At 36.8% G+C, this 25767-nt stretch overlaps 1 protein-coding gene across 1 annotated transcript; it reads right to left on the minus strand.

The window, feature by feature from the left end:
- Window positions 1-23249: 23249 nt before the first annotated feature.
- LOC145063217 (uncharacterized) lies at window positions 23250-25170 on the minus strand. Its single transcript, XM_079010809.1, has 7 exons — window positions 25001-25170; window positions 24692-24796; window positions 24482-24608; window positions 24315-24386; window positions 24183-24240; window positions 23734-24109; window positions 23250-23472 (listed from the first exon to the last, which is right to left on the minus strand). Exons 1-7 carry the CDS (start codon window positions 25041-25043, stop codon window positions 23432-23434), a joined length of 822 nt encoding a protein of 273 aa, XP_078866935.1. The 5' UTR covers window positions 25044-25170; the 3' UTR covers window positions 23250-23431.
- Between the last annotated feature and the right edge of the window lie 597 nt (window positions 25171-25767).

A 25767-nucleotide genomic window follows, 5' to 3' on the forward strand; every position in this document is an offset into this window, starting at 1 on the left:
TGCCGACGATGGTTTCAATATTTTCCAGGTCTGGTGTGTTTTTATGTGTTTGGAGAATAAAACCATCAAATGTAGGTGGGTGGACGATGGTAGGCGATGGTAATGGTGGTGGCGTACAATGGTGTCGGTGGCGGAGGGTGGTGGTTGTGGTGGCAATAGGCATGTAGTTCTGAATGTGTTTGTATGTGTTCTTGAGCGTTCCTGATGAGAGAGAGAGAGAGAGAGAGATGCGGGTTGGTGGGGTTTGGGTGGATTATTAGGGTGTATGTTTATTTTTATTTTTATTTTCTTTTTTATAATCTGAAAATCAGAAAACATAAATAAGAAAAATGAAAATCATATTAATAAGGGCAAATCCGTCATGTTAAAAAGTTTCAAAAATTTTGGACTAAACTCACAACAAAATAAAACTTTTAGACCAGCCTGGCGAGTCTAAACTTTTTTGGACCAACCTTGCTAGTTTTGACATACCACATGGACCATTCTTGCAATTTTTTCTTTTCATTTTGTTAACCCTTCTTCGTTGGAAATTACTCACTAGTGATGTGCTTGCTTTCACTTGATGATGGTAACTAGTAAGTTTCTCCAAGCTACACAACTACTTGTTTATATGCTAATTGGCTTTTAGAATTGGTACTAGATTATGACCCGCGTTAAACGCGGGGAACATAAATTAAATACATATCACATTAATAGGTGGCATTGTCTTAGGTGAAATTTTAATAAAAAATGTTAGTTAGATTCATTTTTAGAGTTTTGAACCAAACTTGTTAAATAAAATGTAACATCCCAATTTCGGAACAAGAAGTGAAGGGAGCTAAGTGTATATAAAGGAAGGGACTCGACGAGTAGGTACGCTTACTCGCTGAGTCGGAGCGGGTTTGGATCGCGAATCAAGTGACCAACTCGCCGAGTCGGAAGTTGGACTCGACAAGTTGGTGCTGGAATGAGAAAACCCTAATCTTAGGGTTTGCACCCTAATTAAAGGACTTTATGTCCTTCTCCCAGCCTCCTATTCCCCCTGAGAGTTCCAGATCCCTAACCTTCGTGTGAGACTTCATTATTGAGGAGATTGGAGCTTGGAAGACGAAATTGGTGGGAAAGAGCTTGAGGAATTAAAGGCTTGCTGCAAAGGAGTGGTGTAGATCCGGGATCTACTTCAGTTGGAGCATATATTGGAGGTAATAATCTGTTGCTTGGGCTCTTTGGTATCTAGATCTATTATCATTTGAGATTTGGGGCATTTTTGGTATGATTAAGAGCTATTTCGAGTTAGAGGCTTAGATCTGAGGTTGCTACTTCAGATCTAGGCTTGTGATGGTCCATAATGTCATAAAGTTTCAGTCATTGAGTTGTTGGTGAAGCCTCTTTGTCCAAAACCCAAGCCCTAGTGTGTTTTGGGCCTAAATCTCCATGGTTTCACGTAAAGTTTGCAACTTTATGTGAGGGTTTGATTGTAGAAGGGTGGATTTATGGATTTGAGCCTCTGCATGACTCGAATAGATTCTGAATGGGTTGAGAGCTGGAGAGGCTCGGCGAGTCACATGGGTGTACTCGACAAGTTGTATGAACATGTACATGGACTCGGCGAGTCTGTTGAAGATTGCCTTGGACTCGGCGAGCCTGTTCTTAGACTCGGCGAGTGTGGTCGCAGAACCCAATCTCTTTTGGATTAAAGCTTTAGATTAATGAGTCGGTTGGCGACTCGGTCAGTTGGACAGGATGGGACTCAGAGATTGTTGGACTCGGCGAGTTAAGTTGCGATATGAGAGTTTTCTGGGTGTGGGAACTCGGCGAGTCGACGGGGTGACTCGACGAGTAGAAGTCAACCAGGATGGTTGACTTTGTCTGAGGACTTTGACTTTGACCAAGAATTGACCAGTTTGACTTCCAAGGTTAATTTGGTAATTCTGGTATTTATGGAATTGGTTCTTTGGTAGTGTTCTGAGGTGAAGTTCGTGTCGGTGGTCGGAGCAGCTTGGTCTTATCTCTTCAGTCTACAATTGCAGGTGAGTCATCCTCACTATATCGACAGGGTCTACAACACCAAGGTCGTCCCTTTATCGGATAGAAATTCGGGTATTGTTGTTATGTTATTGCTTTGCTAGATCTGCATCCTGGTATTTAGGATGGTATTATGTTAGTGACCTAGTTAAGGTCGATATCCGGTACTTAGGATAACGCTATGCTAGTGAGACCGGTTAAGTCGGAATCCTGGTTAGGATGTTGACATGCTATGTGATCTGTTAGACTGTTTGTCTGGTTAAGGATTTGTTATGTGGTTAATTGTTGTATGTGCACATGGTTGTTTGACGGGGGTTGGGTTGAGGCGGGTCCTGCTTTGTGCTGTAGGCCAACATACCCAAGGCGGACTGGATATTCCGAAGGCCCAGCGAGCGGTCTGGATAGGCTGAAGGCCCCAAGAGGGCGAACCAGACGTGTTGAGGCTCGGAGAGTGGACCAGGCCGACTGAAGGCCCGGTGCGGGCGGACCAGTCATACTGTAGACTCAGAGAGTGGACCAGGTGGATTGAAGGCCCGGTGTGGGTGGACCAATCACACTGTAGACTCGATATACATGGTTAGACTCGGAGGGTGGACCAGGTGGACTGAAGGCCTGGTGCGGCGGACCAGTCCCACAGTAGACCCGATGTGCATGGCTGTTCTATTTGCGATATGTTATGAGTATGTTTATGTGTGGTTGGTATTTTTGGGGTAGCTCACTAAGCTTTCGGGCTTACAGTTCAGTGTTTTGTTTTAGGTACTTCAGGAGATCGTGGCAAGGCGAAGGTGTAATCGTACCGCTCCTCATGTTTTATGATTTATGTGATATGGTTCTGGGAAATACTCTGATGTTTAAACTATTTTGAAAATAAATGTATGAACTTAATGGTTTTTGAATGAATTAAAATGTTTTAATTTGGCTCGAATTTATGGTCGTTACATAAAAATATTAAATATTTATATTAGAGCAATTTGGTTTTTTAATACAGTAATTTTTAACATAAATGATTCACATGATCTTTGTTTTATCATGACATGATGTGACTCCTTGATTAAAACATGTTGTGTAGTATCTTTGTGAATTGACTTTGTTCAGTGTACCAACCCTCATGGAGCTTTCATGGCTCTTTTTATATTGGCAAGCAACAATAAGTTGTTATATGTACCAACGACATTGCATTCTGCAAGGAAATTCGATAAACATTACAATTAAAGTGCATTGCCATAACCATAACCATCAAATTCAGACATGTAATTTGGTCAATTTATAAAGTATTTTTCCTTATAAGAATTAAAATATGATTTTTCAGGCTACGCCCAATCACATATACATATCTTTCGCTTAAAGAAATTATTACAAAAAAAATGTTATGAACAAAAAATAATATTAGTTTCATAATTTGCCAAAGGTTAACACTACTAAATTATAATGAACTTTCACAAATCTTGCATTTTGGTCACCACATCCAACTAACAAATGAAATTCAGTTTATTTGATTGATTCAAGAAGTGCATCCATGACTTCTTGTAGCTGAATTTTGGGAAATGCTAAGACCTACTGAGATATGAGGGAGCAGTCTGTGAGGCTACGATTGGTTTCTGGAAGGCATTATAAATTCAAAATCGTTAGCACATATCTTTAATAAGTGCTTCAATTATCAAATTTAGATCAAACTTGTCAATATCAAATTATAAAAAAAATAAAATAAAAAAAATAAAAAAAACCTCAGATATGTAACCTAGCAATCAAACAACATATTTTTCATATAAATAAATATCACAAATCTACAATTTGCACTTTATATAATATTTTTAAATTATATTTTACATTTTCATCTTTAATGGTCACTAACACCTCATTCTGTCCTATTGTTGTGACATGAAAGAACTATAGACTACACACATGCTTAATCGTACCGACAACAATCAATATTTTTTTATGATAAATATTGATATAAGTTTAAATTATATAATAAAAAAAGTAAAATGAAATATGAAGGTAAAAATAATCCAAAAACTAGTTAACATAATGTATATTTCATAAATGGAAGTTAAGCATATAAACTTCATCTATTTGTTGGAGATCTTCAATAACATGAAAATCAAACTTATGAAAGAAATCGTCATTTGCAGAGTAAAGAATGAAGGACAAAGCGTTGCTACAATTAGCATATGTGCTTTCTGGACTGGCTTTGGCAAGAAATCTTAACAATAAAAAAGATGTTATTTTTGTTGCTTTAAAATAGGATCATTGATAAAGATCCTAGTCATGGTGAAGTAATTTGTGACAGAGAACTGTTCTGAAACGATGCATAATGAAGTTAGTGTAAATGTATATTCATTTATAGTAAAAGGAAGAACAATATTTTGAAATTTTTTTAAGGTGTAAGTTATGAATCAGAATAATGAACAAACCTCTATAATAAGATATTTTTCCATATTGAATAACAACTACCATAGGAGTTTGTTTGTTATTTTCCAAATAGTTAGCAAATTGTTGTGCATACCCATCCCAGAGTGTTACATTTATGTGTTTGCTTCTATAAAAACCAATATATATATATATATATATATATATATATATATATATATATATATATATATATATACAATATAAAATGACATTATAAAGTAAAATTTGACATAAAATTTTGAAAAGTAAAAAAAATCATCATCTTCCAAAAAAATTGGGATCCTAAGATATTCTCTTGGTGATTTTTGGCTATTCATTTGGGAAAAAAAAATAAGATATCAGTTATATTGATTCAAAATTTCAAATTAATTGACTTGTTTATTTAATGAGTTTTAAAATTCAAACAAATATCTCAAACTGATTCATTTTATGTGGGATATATTGTGAGATAAATGATGAATAATATTGATTTTAATTTTACCTCTCAAATAGTTTGTTGATTTAATGGGATTAGATTAGATTTTATATGTTAATAACTGAATTATTGATATGTTTATTTAATGAATTTTTTCAAAAAAAAAAAAAAAAAAAAAAAACTAAACGGATTTGAATTTTGAAGCCAAAAGCTATAAATAAGAAAGTTAAATTAGGAACAATATTAATTAGAAAAACTGATATCTTGTATATAAATAGAATGATATGTTTTAATTGACAAAATAATTGTTGAATTTAAATATTCTATAATTATTAAAGATTCTATAATTAAATGTATTTGTGTTTGAATTCTATTTAGGGAAGATGATATCGGCAATTTGATCTAAGGATGAAAAACAAAGGATACAATCAAAGGCCGTGATTGCTTCATTGATGAATTAAGAGTTTTCTTTCAATAATATTAGAGATTATATGAGTTGAATTTGTGTTGGATTTCTTTGGACATGTAATTTCAAATTTCATATATAATTCATAGTTTTCTTTCATGCCTGTATTCGGTTGGATTTCTTTGGACATGTAATTTCAAATTTCATATATAATTCATAGTTTTCTTTCATGCCTGTATTCGGTTCATGCTTAGTACTACTTGTTGTACCATTAAAGATTCTCATATTGTAAGTTAATTATGTTCAATTGAATTAGCAAAGCAACATTTGCTTTACAGATAGGTAGTATTCAGAAATCTATACAGAAAAAAGATTTTATCACCTCAAACTATGTTTACACCGATATCCATCATTACATTTTAATTTCAATTTCTCCTCACACTCAAGAAAATATAATGACAATATAATTCATTCACTACCTCTATAAATGATCCACATCCTGTAACATCCAAAAAATTCAAGGTAAAAAATTTCATTTTTATAGTAACCAAAAACCACATCCATTCATTATAAATTAAAGATAATCAGAGTATGATAATGTATCCTCAAACATCGGTGATAAATTAAAAGATATAACGGAATAAAACTCTGGGATGTACAATACGATCATAAAAAGCTCTTTCCTTTTTGTCACACCCCAAAACCGGAACGGCGGAAGCGTTCTAGGGTAGATGACTTCATGTCAAGTATCACAACATATGCAGTATAGTAATCAAAGTACAACAACCATTGCATTAATAGTAATAGTTTTACATAGTTTACATTGCATAGAAACATCAAAGTAATACAAGTAATAATATAGGTGCAGCTTGGTACTAGGCTGTCTCCACAAAAGCTCCTGGGATGTACCTGTCTATTGCTGACCTAAGAATACAAATTATTTTGAAAGCGAGTATCAGCATTTTTATAAATGCTAGTGAGTTCATAAGTATTTAGTGTCATTTGTGTAAGTGAGCATTTTATCCAAATAACTTTATAAAAGTATTAGTTTAGAATCAACGGTGTATTAGAGTCCTTTCCAGAAAATCCTATATTATCTAAATAAAGGCAGTCTTCTACCAAGACTCGACAGAGTTATGTTTTAAAGAGTAATTTTCCCTGAAATACTATCATTACCAAAATATGGTATTTGATTTTAAAGTAAGTAGGAGGATAAACAATAGGGAAAATAACATATGCCTCAGCAGAAAATATTGATGACTAAGGCAAAATAAATCATAGACTCCAGGAGAGTATCGAATGAACGACACGCCTGGCTCAGTCTAACAAAAGGAGACACAGACCCCAGACGGTATCAAATGTACGATACGGCTAGCAAGGTCTAAAACAAAGAAACACAGACCCCAGACAATATCAAATGAAAGATACAGCTAACAAGGTCTAAAACAGAGAAACACGGACCCCAGACAGTATCACATGAAAGATACAGCTAGCAAGGTCTAAAACAAAGAGTAATTCTAAGAGTGTGTTTCCAGCATACAGTGTTAATTATCGTTACCTTAAGGCCATGAATTATAAGGTAAACATGGAGATACTCGTAACCATACTGATCGACACTAGAGTACTTGACGCCCTGCAAGCGTCGATGTAAATATGACATTTGTCACCCCTTGGCTTGGTAGGCCGTGGACTGTAGCTAGCAGTCAGGGTGCGGGGGTGTCAGTCCCGTATAGATCTATACACACAATGTCCGCTCTCCCTATAGGAGACTCTGGTTACCAACTCGACGACGGGGAGATCTGTGTCTTGAAGATGCATCTCGTAATCTGAATTCTATTAGAGGTGCTGGAGAGATGATATAGACTCGCGTGTGAACTGACCCTTGTAAACCTTTATGTCTATACATGTACACATGATATATAATTAATGTTTAAACGACCTTCAGACGGATATCCAATACCCACCAGACCACATCCCAACGAGGAAAAGGAAATAGGGCAAACTAGCCTTCTTAAGTCCTTTAAACATCATTTATATAACTATACAGGTACAGGCATGCATTTAACGACGTAGAAGCATTTAACTAAGTAGAAGCGTTTCACGTTGTAGAAGCGTTAACAAAGTAGAAGCGTTTCACGAAGTAGAAGCGTTTAACAAAGTAGTAGCATTTAACTAAGTAGGAACATTTAACGAAGTAAAGGCATAACGAAGTAGTAGTATCTATCGAAGTAGAAGTATAAAAACATGGAAGAAAACTTTGGAAAACCTTTACACTTAAGAAAATCATGACTTGGTATTCTTTTGTAAAATAAGTTTGAAAACCTTTAGAAACCCTTGAAAATCTTTCATAAACAAGTTTTGATTATAACTTTGATAAAACAATATAAGTAAAGAAAACCTTTGTTTAAAATACTGCTGTAACTGAATTTGAAGTAAAACATACAGCGCGAGAGACAATTTGAGAAAAGATTTGAACAAGTAAAGAGGTTTTGGAAAACCATTTCTAGTATCATACTTGGTAAAACAGTTGACAGTGTAATAAATCCTTGTGCATGCGGGTTATCAATCACATGTGATTGATATGATACCTGGCATGTTTTAACTTGTATCCCCCCCCCCCCATAAAAGTATGTAAAAACATTTAAAAGGTGAATTCAGGGGTATGAACTCACATGTTGTAAGCGGATCGGATGAAGTTGCCGGTTGGGTGCTCGGTGTCAAATAAAGACTTGAACACACTTAGTGACCTATTAACATATGATGACATATGTTTACATACAATTAGTAAATATAATACTAATTAAACACGTATACACATCCTAAAATGCGGAAAACACTTTGGTCAAGTGTTAGGAGTGTCCCGGGTAACAATCTAAGGGTGTACATGGCCTAACTAGGGAGTTTACTCTTCAAGAGTAAACTCTTTATTGAGTTTACGGCCCTAAGACCTTATCCTCATGAGTTTACGGCCGTAAACTCATGGGTGGTGGGTTCTTTGATGCATTAAGGTCTTATAACACTTGTGGAACTAGGCTAGGTTCAATTCTAGGGCTTATGAAGGGTTTAAGGCTTCAAAATGGAGCATTTGAGGAGTTTACGGTCCATTGACACTCCTTGAGGAGTTTATGGCCGTAAACACATGATTTTACGGTCGTAAACTCATGTTTGGCCATTTCTTTTGTTGTTTGGTGGATCTAACTCATGCATGTAAGGTTCTAGTCACTTTTATGAGCATAGGAAGGTGTTAAAGGCACTTAAACACCTTGGAAAGATGTTTACAGTCTAAGAAGATGTTCTTGGGGAGTTTACTACCTTAAACACATGAGTTTATGTTAGTAAACTCATTTTGTCCATGAATCCTATGTTTTGGTGTATCAAACGAAGGATTACAAGGCTCTAGGCACTCGTGGAAGCTTTTGGAGGTGTTTGAGGGGTAGTTTAACACCTTAAAAGGTGTTTATGGTCCAAGAAGATGGGTTTACAGTCTAAGGGTGTTCTTAGACCGTAAACTCATGTTTACTCCCCATTTTCCCCGATTTTGGTGTTCTAAGTCCTTTTGTGTAAGCCTCTAAGTCATTGCTAAGCATTAGAAGTGTTTTGGAAGGGTTTTTGGGCATCAAAACCCACTTCCAAGGGGTTTACGGTTTTGGGATGCTCCCAAGACCGTAAACTCATATTCTTGGGGGTTTTTGGATGATTAATCCACGAATTTGCAAGCTAGATAAGATAAACAATGGGCTAGGAAGGTTAACTTACCGATTTGAAGCTCGAAGGGGCGATTTTTGACCAAAACCCGTTTTGTTGAGAGAGAAATTAGAGAGAGAGAGTGTGCCTAAGGTGGGAAAAAGGGTGGGATGAAACCCACTCAACCCTTATATAGGGTGGAGTTTATGGCCTGGTTGGGGTTCTCCTGACACCAACCGCGAACGGTGTTTTTCACGACTATCTTAATCACGGCGAATTTTAAAATTATACCGCCTTAATTTTGGTTCGCTTGACGAATATTATTTAAAATATTCCAACAGGTTTAAATCCGGTCAAAAATATTTTCGGGATAAATTTGGCTAATTTTTTTTGACGTAATTAATTTCGACGTTAAAACCAACGAAAAATTTTGACCCGTTAGAGGGAATTTTGTCCCGAAATTCAGGTTTAGGCAAGGAAGTAGGTAAGAATGATCGAGTAGAGGTATGAGGGTGCTTCCTATTAGGTTGGTGCTCGCACTCCCAAGTGAACTCTGGCCTTTACTTGGCGTTCTAACAAACCTTCACTTACGAGATGCGGATTCCGTCTCGTGCCGTTAGCGATTTCTATAGGTTCGTCTACGAAGTTAAAGTTCCCAATGGTTTCTATCAAGATGAGTGGGATACAAAGAGTGACGTCGGGTAAACACCGATCAAGTCTAGAAGTGGATTGATTTGGGGTGAAACTTGTGGAATATCCGAAAGTAGTAGTGGTCTGACGAGGGTTGGACCAATCTTTGTAAAGAATCTCGGATGGTCCTAAGCTCTCGGAAGGGTAGAGCTTTTCAGTACATAGAACATAGTGTACTTCTATGGCGAGATCATCACTGGCGTGATCGCCATTCCGAAGTTCTAAAAGTTCTCTCTTACTGAGGGTGTAGTCCTTCAGGGTGTTTCTTAGAAGACTCGGGTTGTCCTTGAATTCGTGTTTCCTACTGATTGGCTTTTAGAGGTTTTTTAGATCATCGGATGGATTGCATGTCTACGGGTATCTGTTTGTTGTAGAGTGTCTATCTCAATCTTGTGCAAAATGAACCTGCACTTCTGATTCTTGATATGTTTCTAACGGAAACCCTCAGGGTCGGGGAGATAGGGTTTCACCAGACGAGTGCTTAGAAAGTTCTTAAACTTTACATTATCGTCTAGTTAGCGCTTTCACAATATGATCCTTAACGGGAAAGGATCACGCTCTTACTTGCCTCGCTGTTTCATGAACAGCAGGCTCTGCTCAGGGCTAACTCAATCCTTAGAGATTTTTCCGAAGGGTTGGACTATCTCGGGAGGTGGTTCTACTATTTATGTGTGAGATAGTATTCTTGGAACACCTATTAGTCCAGTGAATCTCTAAGACATGCCCTATTCTCTAATGTGTTGGTTTATTTCAGTTTCAGAAAGCGCGTGCTCTTGTACAACCCATCGACTAACACCTAGACTGGTGTCAAGTCTATAATCTCTTCGGGATCTGGGTTATATGGCTTAACGCAACCTACTTTGTCACTTAAATCAAGTATTCTTAGCTGCGGAGGTTATCCTGTGGTTCTTGGCATTCTAGTGTTCAATTCGGAGAATGCAGTCTATCGTCTACAGGGCGACGGTGACTTCTTCCACGTGAGGGGGAGGCGGAGTGTCCTAGGCACTACTCATCAGTAACGGGGTGGATGAAGTGCATGAGTAGTGCCAGCATCTTCTGCGACTACTCTTCCGAAGGTTCTGAGTTTTCTCGATCTAGGTCAAATCTAGTGAGTATAGGGTTCCATCACTCAGAACTTTAATCTCCTCATCCACTCTTCTCATAGTTTAACTTATCGTAGCCTCCATGGTTCCGAGATATTCGCTGAGATGCTTAATTCGTGGGATTAAGCGTGAATGGATGGTCGTATTCAATGTCTTTGACTCTTACGACTCAGATTGCTTTACCAACCGAGGATGTTAGCTACTATGTTAGCTTAACCGGGATGACAACAAATTTCGGATTTGTGGTCATTATAGTAGCTCAACCCACAGTGGTTCTCTTTACTCTAGTTCCTATTATATGGAATAGGATGAAGGGTTTTACCATGAGGTTCGTGGTAGAGCTCATACTTGGCTTAACCACTAATACTTGGTGTATACAAGCCGTATATAATTGAGGTCGGCAGGATGTTCAGTTGTGCGACTCCACCCCAGACCCACAACCCAACGAGGAACAGGGAGTAGGGAGGAAGCACACATCTTAAATCCTTTTGATCTCAATTATATACTACCCTTATGCATATACTCAGTTATAGTGGTCAGTCCCAGAGTTCTATCCTCTTGATTCACGAACCTGGTTGTGAGGTGCGAAGGGTCTTTCTGGGGATCTACGGAGTGTGCTTCGGGTGGTTATCGTCTTCTAGAATACCTGCAGTGTCTTTCGCTTTGGTTTCTATCTGTCTAAGAGGGGTTGGTTAACAGCGTGCAGTAACCTTCTCCTGGGTACTTCGGAAGGTTTGAAATACGAGTGACGACTAACGGATCGTATTAGTCTTTAGTATTTTTATTTTGCTTAGGTTCGGAAGAACCTTTATTTGCCGAAGTGGCTGCGGTGAAAGTTCATTTTACACAGCACTAGGAAGTTTCACACGGTTGCACTAAGTCAAACCATGATTGATAGAGGCGTCGAAGTTAGCATACTTCGACATGACATAGAATGAGGGTCGATAGAGTCATGTGCCGAACGGGCACACAAGTTCTAGGCGTCTCGGGTTTTGTCCCGTGTATCATTGTTGCGGATACTTGGACCGATAGAGTCGACGCGGAACTGTAGAGGGTCCTGAGTGTTTCTGAATAGGGTACCTTTCATGAATGGATTTTCACGAGGCCTTTCTATAATCGCCTAATATATACTAGTCATGTATAATTAAGGTGGGGAGGACTGTTGACTGAGCGACTCCGCCCTAAATCCACAACCAAACGAGGAACAGGAAATGAGGCGGCATTCACTCACTCTAGGTCTATCCATCTCAATTATACATGACCGTAACGTATATATCTAGCCATTATAGTTTTACCTGGTGAAATTTTAAATTTTATAACAGTGCTGCGACTTTCGCCTTAATGGAGAAGTATTTACATTTAGAATTAGCCTTTTAATGTTTTCGGTTAGTTATCTGAGATTGAGAGACGTACCAAAATCTATCGGGTTCCTTGATGCTTCTCCCTAAGCATTAGAGTTAGACTCCTTCTGTGTCTTTGTTGTTTCCTTCGGTTGGACAGTCCTTCTTGAAGTGTCCAATCTCACCACATAGACGGCAAACTGGGTTGGCCGCCACATTGGTGGTTGATGTAATGAACTCAACCGGGGCTCTGCATGTACGAGAGGTGTGCCCCTTCCTGTTGCACCTAGCACAGAAGAGTTCCCGGCATATACCATGATGATGGTAGCTACACTTGCTGCAGTGGGGAAGGTTTCCTAGGTATGGTCTTGTAGGTGTCGGGATGGAAAGATTGGCAGGGGTATTGACTGTCTCAGCTCGTTGCCCTTCAGAAGGTCCTTGAGCCGAGGTACTTCCGTCCTCGATCTTGAACTTTCTCTTCAGCGAATTTGGTTGAGGTTCCTGGGTGGCTGGGTACACAGAGGTTGGTTGCTACTGTCCATTACTTAGATCGGAATTCCCGATAGGGCTCTTGCTAACATTGGCGTTGTTAGCATTCAGTTGCGCCATGACAGCTGCGACGGCTGCCGAGACTGCAGCTTGGAACGTAGCTTCATCGAATAGGAGAGTCGGTTTCTTGCCAGCGGAGGCATGGTTTTTCCCTACACGGAAAGGAACAAAAGCTGATGAGAGACGATGGTTAGCCCTGGACGTATCTATCCTTACTATATTAGGCATAAATTTTTCCCGTGCCTCGGATATTGGTTGTCTGAGTGTCGACCTACATCCCTATGATGTAGTCCGGGTATTCAAGGTAGGAGTATGAGTATCGGAAAAAGCCATAAGATGGGAGTCGTTCCTACTAAGTTACCTTTATACTGGGAAAGGTTCACTCTCCGGCTTGGAAAGATTTGAGAACAATTCGGAACGAAGACCGCGGGAAGAAAGGCTCATGAAGACTTATGGCTAAACACTCTCAATAGAGGTGTTGGGATCCGCTCTAATCGTATTACTTGCGACGGGAAAAGGCGATTTACCTAACACATAGCATGAGTAGTGTGATCACTAACTCACTAAATTTTATTATTTTATGGGTGTATTAGTTTGACGAACACGAGGAAAAGGCACTTCTCTGGTTCCATGTACTGGCTCCATCTGTCTACCTCGTATCTTTGACTGGGACCGGCGTTGGTTTCCTTTGGGTAGTTACCTAGGGTTCTCTTCTCCTATAGACATATTGAATTCCTACTCCGTCTTGCTTCCGATTCTGACCCTGGGTGTCATCACTTCATGATGGATGACTGGAAATCTCTGAAGTGGATAGGGTTTTCTACAAGGTTCGTGCGAGAAAGGAAATGTTTAAAGAATCCTAAGAGATTATTAACATTTCACTGGGTGATCCATATCGAGTCCTGCTACGATTACATAGGGTATACAAATCATATATAGATTAGACCCGATAGGCCTTCGAATATGTGATACTACTCTATATCCACATCCCAACGAGGAAAAGGAAGTAGAGCGAAACCACACATTCTTAGCCTATGGGATCCTTATTATTTATAACCTTGGGAGTATACCCTCTGTAATTGTAGGTATATCAATAAGGATCTTTTTAGTTCTTCACACAAGGTTATCTATGGATCCTAAAATACCCCTATGGTATTTTAATTTCTTCTTTGGTTCTTAACTTCTGAATACGATGTTGGGATTAGTGTGAGTCTTTTAGTATTCCAAAATACTCCCATAGTATTTTAAACTTTATGTTTGGCTCTAGCATTCCTAGTTGGTAAGTTTCAGACTCGTTACAACACCACTATCACTCCCAAGCACACGTTCATCGCATCTCGAATAAATGTAGTTGATCAGGTTACATTTATTCCAGCTTACGATTACATAACTGACCAGGTTTGACGGTGATGCTCAATATCCGAAGACTTTTATTCTTGTTCTTCTTGTGATACTTGTGTTCGAGTGTTTAGATTCTGGATGTTCTTATACTTTGGTAAAATATGGTTATATTTTAAAGTATAATTTTTTGGTCAGAGTGTTTTATCCCTATGTATTTATAGGCTGTATATCTTTTATGAATTGATATACTTAGCTCACTATAAACAATGCTCTGATACCAATCTGTCACAACCCAAAACCGGAACGACGGAAACGTTTTGGGGTGGATGACGTCATGTCAAGTATCACAACATATGCAGTATAGTAATCAAAGTACAACAACCATTGCATTAATAGTAATAGTTTTACATAGTTTAAATTGCATAGAAACATCAAAGTAATACAAGTAATAATATAGGTGCAGCTTGGTACTAGGCTGTCTCCACAACAGCTCATGGGATGTACCTGTCTATTGCTGACCTAAGAATACAAGTTATTTTGAAAGCGAGTGTCAACATTTTTATAAATGCTGGTGAGTTCATAAGTATTTAGTGTCATTTGTGTAAGTGAGCATTTTATTCAAATAACTTTATAAAAGTAGTAGTTTAGAATCAACGGTGTATTAGAGTCCTTTCCAGAAAATCCTATATTATCTAAATAAAGGCAGTCTTCTACCAAGACTCGACAGAGTTATGTTTTAAAGAGTAATTTTCCCTGAAATACTATCATTACCAAAATATGGTATTTGATTTTAAAGTAAGTAGGAGGATAAACAATAGGGAAAATAACATATGCCTCAGCAGAAAGTATTGATGACTAAGGCAAAATAAATCATAGACTCCAGGAGAGTATCGAATGAACGACACGCCTGGCTCAGTCTAACAAAAGGAGACACAGACCCCAGACGGTATCAAATGTACGATATGGATAGCAAGGTCTAAAACAAAGAAACACAGACCCCAGACAATATCAAATGAAAGATACAGCTAACAAGGTCTAAAACAGAGAAACACGGACCCCAGACAGTATCACATGAAAGATACAGCTAGCAAGGTCTAAAACAAAGAGTAATTCTAAGAGTGTGTTTCCAGCATACAGTGTTAATTATCGTTACCTTAAGGCCATGAATTATAAGGTAAACATGGAGATACTCGTAACCATACTGATCGACACTAGAGTACTTGACGCCCTGCAAGCGTCGGTGTAAATATGACATTTGTCACTCCTTGGCTTGGTAGGTCGTGGACTGTAGCTAGCAGTCAGGGTGCGGGGTTGTCAGTCCCGTATAGATCTATACACACAATGTCCGCTCTCCCTACAGGAGACTCTGGTTACCAACTCGACGACGGGGAGATCCGTGTCTTGAAGATGCATCTCGTAATCTGAATTCTATTAGAGGTGCTGGAGAGATGATATAGACTCGCGTGTGAACTGACCCTTGTAAACCTTTATGTCTATACATGTACACATGATATATAATTAATGTTTAAACGACCTTCGGACGGATATCCGATACCCACCAGACCACATCCCAACGAGGAAAAGGAAATAGGGCAAACTAGCCTTCTTAAGTCCTTTAAACATCATTTATATAACTATACAGGTACAGGCATGCATTTAACGACGTAGAAGCATTTAACTAAGTAGAAGCGTTTAACGAAGTAGAAGCGTTAACAAAGTAGAAGCGTTTCACGTTGTAGAAGCGTTAACAAAGTAGAACGTTTCACGAAATAGAAGCGTTTCACGAAGTAGAAGCGTTTAACAAAGTAGTAGCATTTAACTAAGTAGGAACATTTAACGAAGTAGAGGCATAACGAAGTAGTAGTATCTATCGAAGTAGAAGTATAAAAACATGGAAGAAAACTTTGGAAAACCTTTACACTTAAGAAAATCATGACTTGGTATTCTTTTGTAAAATAAGTTTGAAAACCTTTAGAAACCCTTGAAAATCTTTCATAAACAAGTTTTGATTATAACTTTGATAAAACAATATAAGTAAAGAAAACCTTTGTTTAAAATACTGTTGTAACTGAATTTGAAGTAAAACATACAGCGCGAGAGACAATTTGTGAAAAGATTTGAACAAGTAAAGAGGTTTTGGAAAACCATTTCTAGTATCATACTTGGTAAAACAGTTGACAGTGTAATAAATCCTTGTGCATGCGGGTTATCAATCACATGTGATTGATATGATAACTAACATGTTTTAACTTGTATCCCCCCCCCCCCCATAAAAGCATGTAAAAACATTTAAAAGGTTAATTCAGGGGTATGAAATCACCTGTTGTAAGCGGATCAGATGAAGGTGCCGGTTAGGTGCTCGGTATCAAATAAAGACTTGAACACTTAGTGACCTATTAATGTCACACCCCCAAACCAGGATGGCGGAAACGTCCAGGGGCGGGTGACTATCATGTAGTGTATCATAACAGTTGAGTATAAATGCTCAAAGCAAGCACAACCAACATATATATAATTGAAAAAGTTACATCATTTGTACGTATTACATGTTTCAAAATATCAATTACAATATGTTGTCAAAAGATTTGTTTAGACGCCTAAGCCTCCCATCCTCAAAGCCAGTTGTTACCTGATTTACTGATTTCCTGAGAATACAAGTTATTTGAAAAGAGAGTATCAACATTTAAGTTGGTGAGTTCATAAGCATTTGTATGTATATTTGTAAACCTTTTCTATGAAATGTAGTAATGTTTGTTTTCCGGAAAATCCTATATTTTCCCTAAAATGAGATGTGGCCTTAAATGAACCAAGAACGAATCGTATAAGTAATTTTCCTACTTAAAATGATGTTATGCAGTTTTGTTTGTATATAAAACTGTTTGAAGACTGTCTTTGCGTAAACTAAAAGTGTCATTGTTGTTTTATGTGAGTTTTAATTTTGATCTTATAACCATGCTTGATTGACCCAGACTGCCTTGTTCGCAACGTTCTTCAGGTGTCGATTTCATTATGACATTTGTCACCCCTAGACCTGCCAGTCTAGCTGTTGCAAGCAGCTAAGGTGCGGGATTGTCGGTCTCAGTATAGATATACACAACTATCACGCTCTCCCTACAAGAGACTCTGGTTATATTTAACAGGACTTTCGTGTGTACTTTATAAGGTACCGTGAAGACAAAACTCACTAAATTTGTTCAACGAGTTTACGTGTTTTTGTGTTGAAAATGTTTGTATAAATGATCATCCCCTAAGACTGGGATAGCTATGAAAAACGACGTGAAATCTTTAGATATGCATTTGACAATATTTTACCATTTGCTCAACAGGATACAAATGGAGTAGAGTTTCGTAAACTATATATGTATATTTTCGATGTAGAAGACAAGTTTATAAACAAAACATATATATGTATAAATTTTAAAAGATGATTTTGTATGTTTCGTAATTGTTGTTCATATTCTTACGTTTTTATTAGAAACTTTGCATGAAATAATCCTTAAGTTTGATACTAAAGACCTTTTTGTACTTATCACTTTTGTAAAAATTATAATTAAACATATTTAAATGATTGTGTTTTTAACTTCCTTAATGTATAAACATTGCTCAAAAATGTTAGAAGGTGTTAATAAATCTATAAACCACTTTTGACAGTTTTACCCTTTACTGTCCCTGTTTTTACAAAACTCATAGAAAAATCATCGTAAGTCAAAAACTGAATTTGTCACCTTTGAGAGTTTATAAAATGAGTCTACTTTGTTCCTAATTTTTATTATGATTTTTAGTGGTCTCAAACTAGTGTGAAAATGAGCATATTCACATACTGGTCCGAAATCACTTCTGAAATGACAGGCAGTTTTATAAAAATCGCCATAAATTGTATAAAAATCGTATGAACGCGTGCGAGTAGTCCTTAGAAAGTTATAAACTTGAACTATTTGCATATTGTACAGTTTTGAAAGATATTAAGTTTAAGATGGTCAAAATAGTCCGTGAACAGGACTCAACTTTTTTGTAGAAAGCTGTCATTTAAATTTAAGTTATGTTTAGTGTTCTAACTTGTATTCCCCCCCCCCCCCCCCTCTTAAAACTTGAAGAAAACATAAAAATATAGGGGTATGAACTCACCTTATGTGAATACTTGAAGAATGGAAGGTTGAAGATGAAGAACTTTTGGTTTTTGGTTTGATGCTCCAAAACATCCACTGTTTTGGCTATGTTGCTGTCACGAAAACTTCACAGCAAAAGAGTAAGAAAAAGGGTAGTTTACTCACTGTTTTGAATCAATAATTTTGAGTATCATAACAAGTAACTTCCAGGGGTATTTGGTGGTAAAAATATCAAGCAAAAGGAAGGTGTAGATGGGTGAAATGGTGGTTGAAACACAAAAGGGACAACAACCCTTTAGTTCATGGTTTTGATGGCTTTGGAAGGAAGTTCTTGTGGCTGAAAATGAGATGAAGGTTGAGAGTAATTCCCTGGAGTATTGGCTGGTGAATTTAGGGTAAAAAGATGAGGAAATTTCGTGATTATGAAGGAGGAAAGGGTGGAAGAGGATAAGGGGACAAAACCTAGACTAACTTGTGATGGGATGTGAGTTTAAGTGATGTGATCTTGTCTAGCCACTTGCTTGGGTGGTTGCTTAGAGATAGAGTTAGCTAACTAACTAACTACTAGTTATTTAGTTAGTTAGGAGTTCTAGTTAAGGAGAGGGAAGGTCTTAATCTCGAAAATTAGAAGAGGGATTAATAAGCATTCTTAGTAAAATGTCTTAAGTGATTAAGCACTTATTAGTTAAGTTGGCACATATCTCCAGCAATTCTCTTATCTTAATTGATTTAGAAATCATATTCCTTACATGAAATCACTTAAATCATGACCCATAACTAGTCATTCACTAGATAATAATACATATGTACAAATACATACATGCATACTTAGTATAAAATAACAATGTAGTTTTTGTGTATTTGAACTTTAATGTTTATGTTTTATTCTTTTATTCAAAAACACTTAAATACATTCTAATTATACCTTATAATAATTCATTTTATATTTTTATTTATTTAAATATAAAATTTATTGACCAATGTATAATTTCATGACATTTAATCGGTTAACCATATCGTTAAACACGTTTTGTCACTTTGGTTCGTATATTTGTCACATTTAGATCCCCCACATCTATTAAGCAAACGTTTTACATAGAACCTAACTTACTTATCAACTAGAGACATGATGATACAAAAATTAAGATTGTTGCGTTTAAATGATGTTATATGCTAATTTCACAAACCGGTGATGGTTCGTAGTCATACATCATAACGAAATTTATCAATAGTTACTTGTTTTATATTTCACAATAACTTATTTAAATAATAGAGGTTAAATTCCTTCAACCATTCTTGATAAAATACTCATATTGCTTAATAATCAAAACATAACATCGTACGATCGTTCCTATTTTTACCAATTGTTACAATTAACATATGATGACATATATTTACATACAATTAGTAAATATAATACTAATTAAATACGTATACGCATCCTAAAATTCGGAAAACACTTTGGTCAAGTGTTAGGAGTGTCCCGGGTAACAATCTAAGGGTGTGTATGGCCTAACTAGGGAGTTTACTCTTCAAGAGTAAACTCTTTATTGAGTTTACGGCCCTAAGACCTTATCCTCATGAGTTTACGACCGTAAACTCATGGGTGGTGGGTTCTTTGATGCATTAAGGTCTTATAACACTTGTGGAACTAGGCTAGGTTCAATTCTAGGGCTTATGAAGGGTTTAAGGCTTCAAAATGGAGCATTTGAGGAGTTTACGGTCCATTGACACTCCTTGAGGAGTTTACGGCCATAAACACATGAGTTTACGGCCGTAAACACATGAGTTTATGGTCGTAAACTCATGTTTAGCCATTTCTTTTGTTGTTTGGTGGATCTAACTCATGCATGTAAGGTTCTAGTCACTTTTATGAGCATAGGAAAGTGTTAAAGGCACTTAAACACCTTGGAAAGGTGTTTACAGTCTAAGAAGATGTTCTTGGGGAGTTTACTACCTTAAACACATCAGTTTATGGTAGTAAACTCATTTTTTCCATGAATCCTATGTTTTGGTGTATCAAACGAAGGATTATAAGGCTCTAGGCACTCGTGGAAGCTTTTGGAGGTGTTTGAGGGGTAGTTTAACACCTTAAAAGGTGTTTATGGTCCAAGAAGATGGGTTTACGGTCTAAGGATGTTCTTAGATCGTAAACTCATGTTTACTCCCCATTTGGCCCGATTTTGGTGTTCTAAGTCCTTTCGTGTAAGCCCCTAAGTCATTGCTAAGCATTAGAAGTGTTTTGGAAGTGTTTTTGGGCATCAAAACCCACTTCCAAGGGGTTTACGATTTTGGGATGCTCCCAAGACCGTAAACTCATATTCTTGGGGTTTTTGGATGATTAAGCCACAAATTTGCAAGCTAGATAAGATAAACAACAAGCTAGGAAGGTTAACTTACCGATTTGAAGCTCGAAGGGGCGATTTTTGACCAAAACCCGTTTTGTAGAGAGAGAAAGTAGAGAGAGAGTGTGTGTCTAAGGTGGGAAAAAGGGTGAGATGAAACCCACTCAACCCTTATATAGGGTGGAGTTTATGGCCTGGTTGGGGTTCTCTTGACACCAACCGCAAACGGTGTTTTTCACGACTATCTTAATCACGACAAATTTTAAAATTATACCACCTTAATTTTGGTTCGCTTGACGAATATTATTTAAAATATTCCAATGGGTTTAAATCCGGTCAAAAAAAAATTTCGGGATAAATTTGGCTAATTTTTTTTGACGTAATTAATTTCGATGTTAAAACTAACGGAAATTTTTGGGTTGTCACACTTTTAACCCGGAAGTACCTGAAACGTTTAAACACAAACCGCTAAGCACAAAGCTTAGTGAATTTCCCCCAAAATACCATATAACAAACAAGAAACGAGTCCAACCCAACATACATGCTTTCGGGCCCAACCCATAAATTCGGCCCAACCAATATAATCGGGTCTAACCCATAAACATATACATGCAAGAGTCACAAAGACAACTAACATCCTACATACACAATCTAGTGGGTTAGCATTGGTGCCTTCAACCCACGAGCATAATGAGAAGCTCACCTAGCAACGCAACTCAACAGTTAACAAGCTCTCAAACTCACGACACATGTACTAAGCACCACCTATAAAACAAGACAAGGAAAAACTCTTAGCTTTCCTTACTAAAAATAGAAAAATAGACTAAAAGCCCACAAGTCAAAGTCAACCCTATAAGTCAACAGTCAAAGTCAAAGCCACCATCAGCCGACCTCTACCTCGTGGCCATCCTTTGGCGACGTTGTGGCCCATGGGTTAAAACCTAATCAAAATCCAAAAGAGACAAGTCCAGGTGGTGTTTGATGATCTCCACAATGTGGCCTCCCTTTGCCACGTCGTAGCATAATAAGGACAAAACAGTCGACCCACCCACAACGGTCACACCGTGGCCACTAGATGCCACGTCGTGGGAACTGAGTTATAAACAACTTAATGGATTAAGTTGTTTCCCATCGACCCAAAGGTTCCAAAACCCAGATCTGTTCCATACCATGGTCTAGATGGATAAAGTTTCCAACTTTATTCATTAAGACTACTCAAGAGATCAAGATCTCAAACCTAGGTTCCATAAAGACAAAATATAACATTGGTTCAACCATTAAGCACTTATTCCTTGAAGTCCTTAGTCTATCTTCTCTAGAAGAGTCTTTAACACCAAAACTAACATAAAAGTTGGTGCTTTATAGACATGCATATCCAGTGCATGTCTTGACTTCATATTAGATCAAAATAAAGGTTTATGACCAAAACCTCATACATGACTACAAAACCCACTCAAACTTCAAATCCCAAGCATCTAATACCCCAAATGCTCCGGAGATTCATAAACTTGCAAACTTTATGAGATTTCACCATCCCAACCCACCAAGACATGAAAAATATGGGACCAATCTAGAGATCTAGCAACTTAACAATATAAAGATTGACTCTTGGATACTCACCAAGGTCTACAAGATATGCTAGAAAATGAAGATGATGCTTGCAAAATGAACCACTACACCAAAAGGCTTCATTCTCCTTCAAAATGGCCAAAAAAACACCACAAGATTCATCGAAATAAGATCAAGGAGGCTAGAACCGATTAGGATTTGCAAAGAGAGTGTTGGAGGTTGAGGGTGAGCAAACATTAGCTCATACATTCCTTAAATAGGGCTTAAGACTAGAAATTAGGGTTTTTAACCTCATACGTCTGCCACGCCGTAACACAAATATTGCCACGCCATGGCAACTTAAAAGAAATTTGTGAACCTTCTTGATATGCCACGTCGTGGTGATGCCTTCACCACGTCGTGACAACCTAAAACATAGTTTTAAGTTAAATTGAAATAGTTACCTCGATAGTCCGGATGTTACACATCCATAGCCCCTAAAACACAAATCTTCAATTCATAAAACCATATCACGAATAGACTCCAAAACTTCACTAAAAATAAGGTACAAAAATCTCACCATGCCTCCAACATGAAGAATAGAAGCAAATACCAATGCAGAAGGAATTCCGACAACATAATAAGCTCCATGATTTATAATTGCACACATTTTGCTACATTCTAAATGCTCTCAACACTAACCCGTTTGGATGCATTGGTCGGCACACCTAAACTACTACCTTTGTATCTCCTCCATATCAGACTAGAACATTTAGTACAGCACTATAGCTATAGAGCGGAAGCATGATCGCTTGAGTACACAAAAGTCAAAACATCAACAATGTCGAAGATTAGAGTGGCTAAAGTGAATGATTGAAGTACCATTGAGTTCATCAAATAAAGGACAAACATGTTTAACTTTTAAGAGGGGTGTTTGTGAGGTGTTTATTTAGTGATATTCTTGTAACAAATTCAAAAAATAAACTAACTTATAAGTCATTTTATACGCATCAAACATAACATTATTTTAACAGCCGAATTTTATTAAAGACTAGCAAGGATCTAGAACCCATGTTACAAAGAAATAAAAGATAAAGGGTTTTGGATCCGACTAGTCTCAAACACCTTTACTTTATTGTTTCAATTAATGTACCAAAGAAAAGAATACTCTACGATATTATCAAACAAAAATATATGCGACAGTTATTAAAAAAATTGTTATAAAACAAATAAAAACAGAAGACCATAGTGGGTACAAAGTGTATAACAATGAATTTCAACTAAATAATGAAATTACACTTTGAAATTCAGCCAAAGAATACGAAAATTATTATAACCTTTGTGGAAGAAAAAACATCTTATGATTTATTTTTCAAAATGTGAACAACTCATAATGTTATAAAACATCTAACAATAATTTCTTTTAATAGTTAAAAGGATATAACATTAATGAAAAATTATATACGATTTATCACCAACGATTCTATATCAATATGGTGGTGGTGGATACATTCCTGGGAATGGAGAACCTGAAAATAAAAACAAATGTAGATTTAGTAAGTTTAAAAATGACAAAAATAATTAGAATGATTATTTAGGTTTATTATTTTTATATATTCTAATGAGAGATAATTATTATCTTTGTAAACATGTCATTTCAAAATACCAAAATAACCAAAATGGAAAACATAATAATTTATGAATTTATTTTGCAAAATTCATACTAATTTAATAGTTACATATTTTTCATTTTTTTCAAAGGATGATATAAATGAGGATTAGGAGGTTACCAGGGGGATAATGTGATCCATAAGAATTTGATGAGTACGCCGGAGGAGGATAAGGAGCCGCCTGAGGTGGGTATGCAGCCGGTGGATAAACACCTGAATTAGGTGGGTATGATGAGTAAGGAGATGGTGGTGGGTATGCTCCGCCTTGTGGAGGGTATGCTCCGCCTGGTGGAGGGTATGCTTCGCCTTGTGAAGGGTAAGATGCTGCCGGAGGTGGTGGTGCGGAGTACATAGACGGCGGTGGTGGTGCAGAGTACATATGCGGCGGCGGTGATGCAGAGTACATTGACGGCGGAGGTGCAGAGTACATGGACGCCGGTGGTGCTGATGGAGCAAGACCTTTTGATGGTTTATGAGCAATATCTTTTCCTGGTTTCTGTAAGGAAACGATGTTTGATTGATTAACAGATCAATGTAAAAGAATGAGAAATTACGAGAATGCAACTTACACCGGAATTGGAATTGGAATTGGAATAATGCATAATCAATCGAACCTCTCCGGCATGCCTGTATATGAATTTTGACTGAATCAATGGAACGATTCAAGATCATAACATTATCTCGATAATTAAAACACAAACCTGCCAGTTTTACTTTGTAATGGCCAGCTGCTATCATCAAATCCTTGAGAAAGAACCTTTGCCAATGGAATCCTGGTAACAAAATTTGTCAGATCAGTTGAAATCAACATAGCGATTCAACGAACAGAAAAGGATAGAAGAAGAAGAAGAAGAAGAAGAGTAATTACTTTCCACTACCGATGAAGTCATCATGTGTGATTGTATTGCTATTCCAAACTGTAACATTCAGTTCTCTTAATCCTTCAACTAGACTGTAAACGAATTTCTCTTGAAATGTAGGGTTTTTGCCTCCATCTATAGCAGATTTTGAATTCAAATCAAAAACACAATCACGAATTCTCATAACATTTATAAACAGATCGGATTAGAGAGACGACCTTTACAGGTACGGGTGGAAGATTTGTTGCTACCGTATTCGATATGAACGTACGGATCTTGCCTCGAGATCCATTCTGTATCTTTCAGTTTATTGCAGCTAACAACTTTAAATTCCATTAAAAAAAAACGAAATTAGATCTCGAAGATAAACATAACAGGAAATGGGGAAAATCATCACTCAAATGTACTCGAACACGGTTTACACAAATATGAAGCAATTAACAGCATTCGCAAGCACTTTTGATGATGTTAATTGTAAAACGTTTGCGAACTCAGAAAGTAAAAAATTGCGAAGAAGAGGAACATACCTGTGACTTCAAGGAGATCGCCGTGGATGCCATAACTCGCCATTGAAGAATGCTGATCACCGGAGAATGGAATTGAATTTGTGAAATTGAGTGCATAATCTATATGCTTCCATTTATATAGTTCATATTTGTGTTGACTTTTAATCCATTTGACTTAACGCGTTTGTAAATAATCATCTAATTCTTAAGAACAAGTTGCTGATTTTTTGAGGTAGTAAGGAATGAGTAATTCCGGCCGAACAGCCAACCTTTTTTTTTTTGTACGGATTGTATTGAGCCATTGACCTTCATTTATTTTTGAGTATTTTTTATAAATAATTTATATATTAAATATAATTTTAAAAACTTATTATCATAACATAAAACTTATATGAATATATTTACGAATTTCTAAATATAATTTACAGCATTCTCTCTCTTTTTTTTTATATTTCTAGTTCAATGCATTGGTTTTATTTGTAAAAAAATTAGTGGAAAAGTAAACATTAGATATCCAATTTGTTATATTTCATATTGAAAATACAAAATTTGGGAATTTGAGATCTATATACTCTTCATTATTCTTTTCCAGAAAAAAAAAATTACAATTTTTTTAAACATTAAATTCAATCTACTCTTAAATTACTTCTATGTATATCTTAGATGAAACTTGAATCTCAGCTAACACCTAATATCGATAGATTAAAAAGTCTTTAGTATAAATTCATCCGTCTCTCAATGAAGATTTATATATTTGTCCATGAATAATTACTTTGATATGGTCAAAG

The sequence above is a fragment of the Lactuca serriola genome, chromosome 7 (genome assembly GCF_051521515.1).
Source record: "Lactuca serriola cultivar US96UC23 chromosome 7, Lser_US96UC23_V15, whole genome shotgun sequence".
Lineage (NCBI taxonomy): Eukaryota > Viridiplantae > Streptophyta > Magnoliopsida > Asterales > Asteraceae > Lactuca > Lactuca serriola.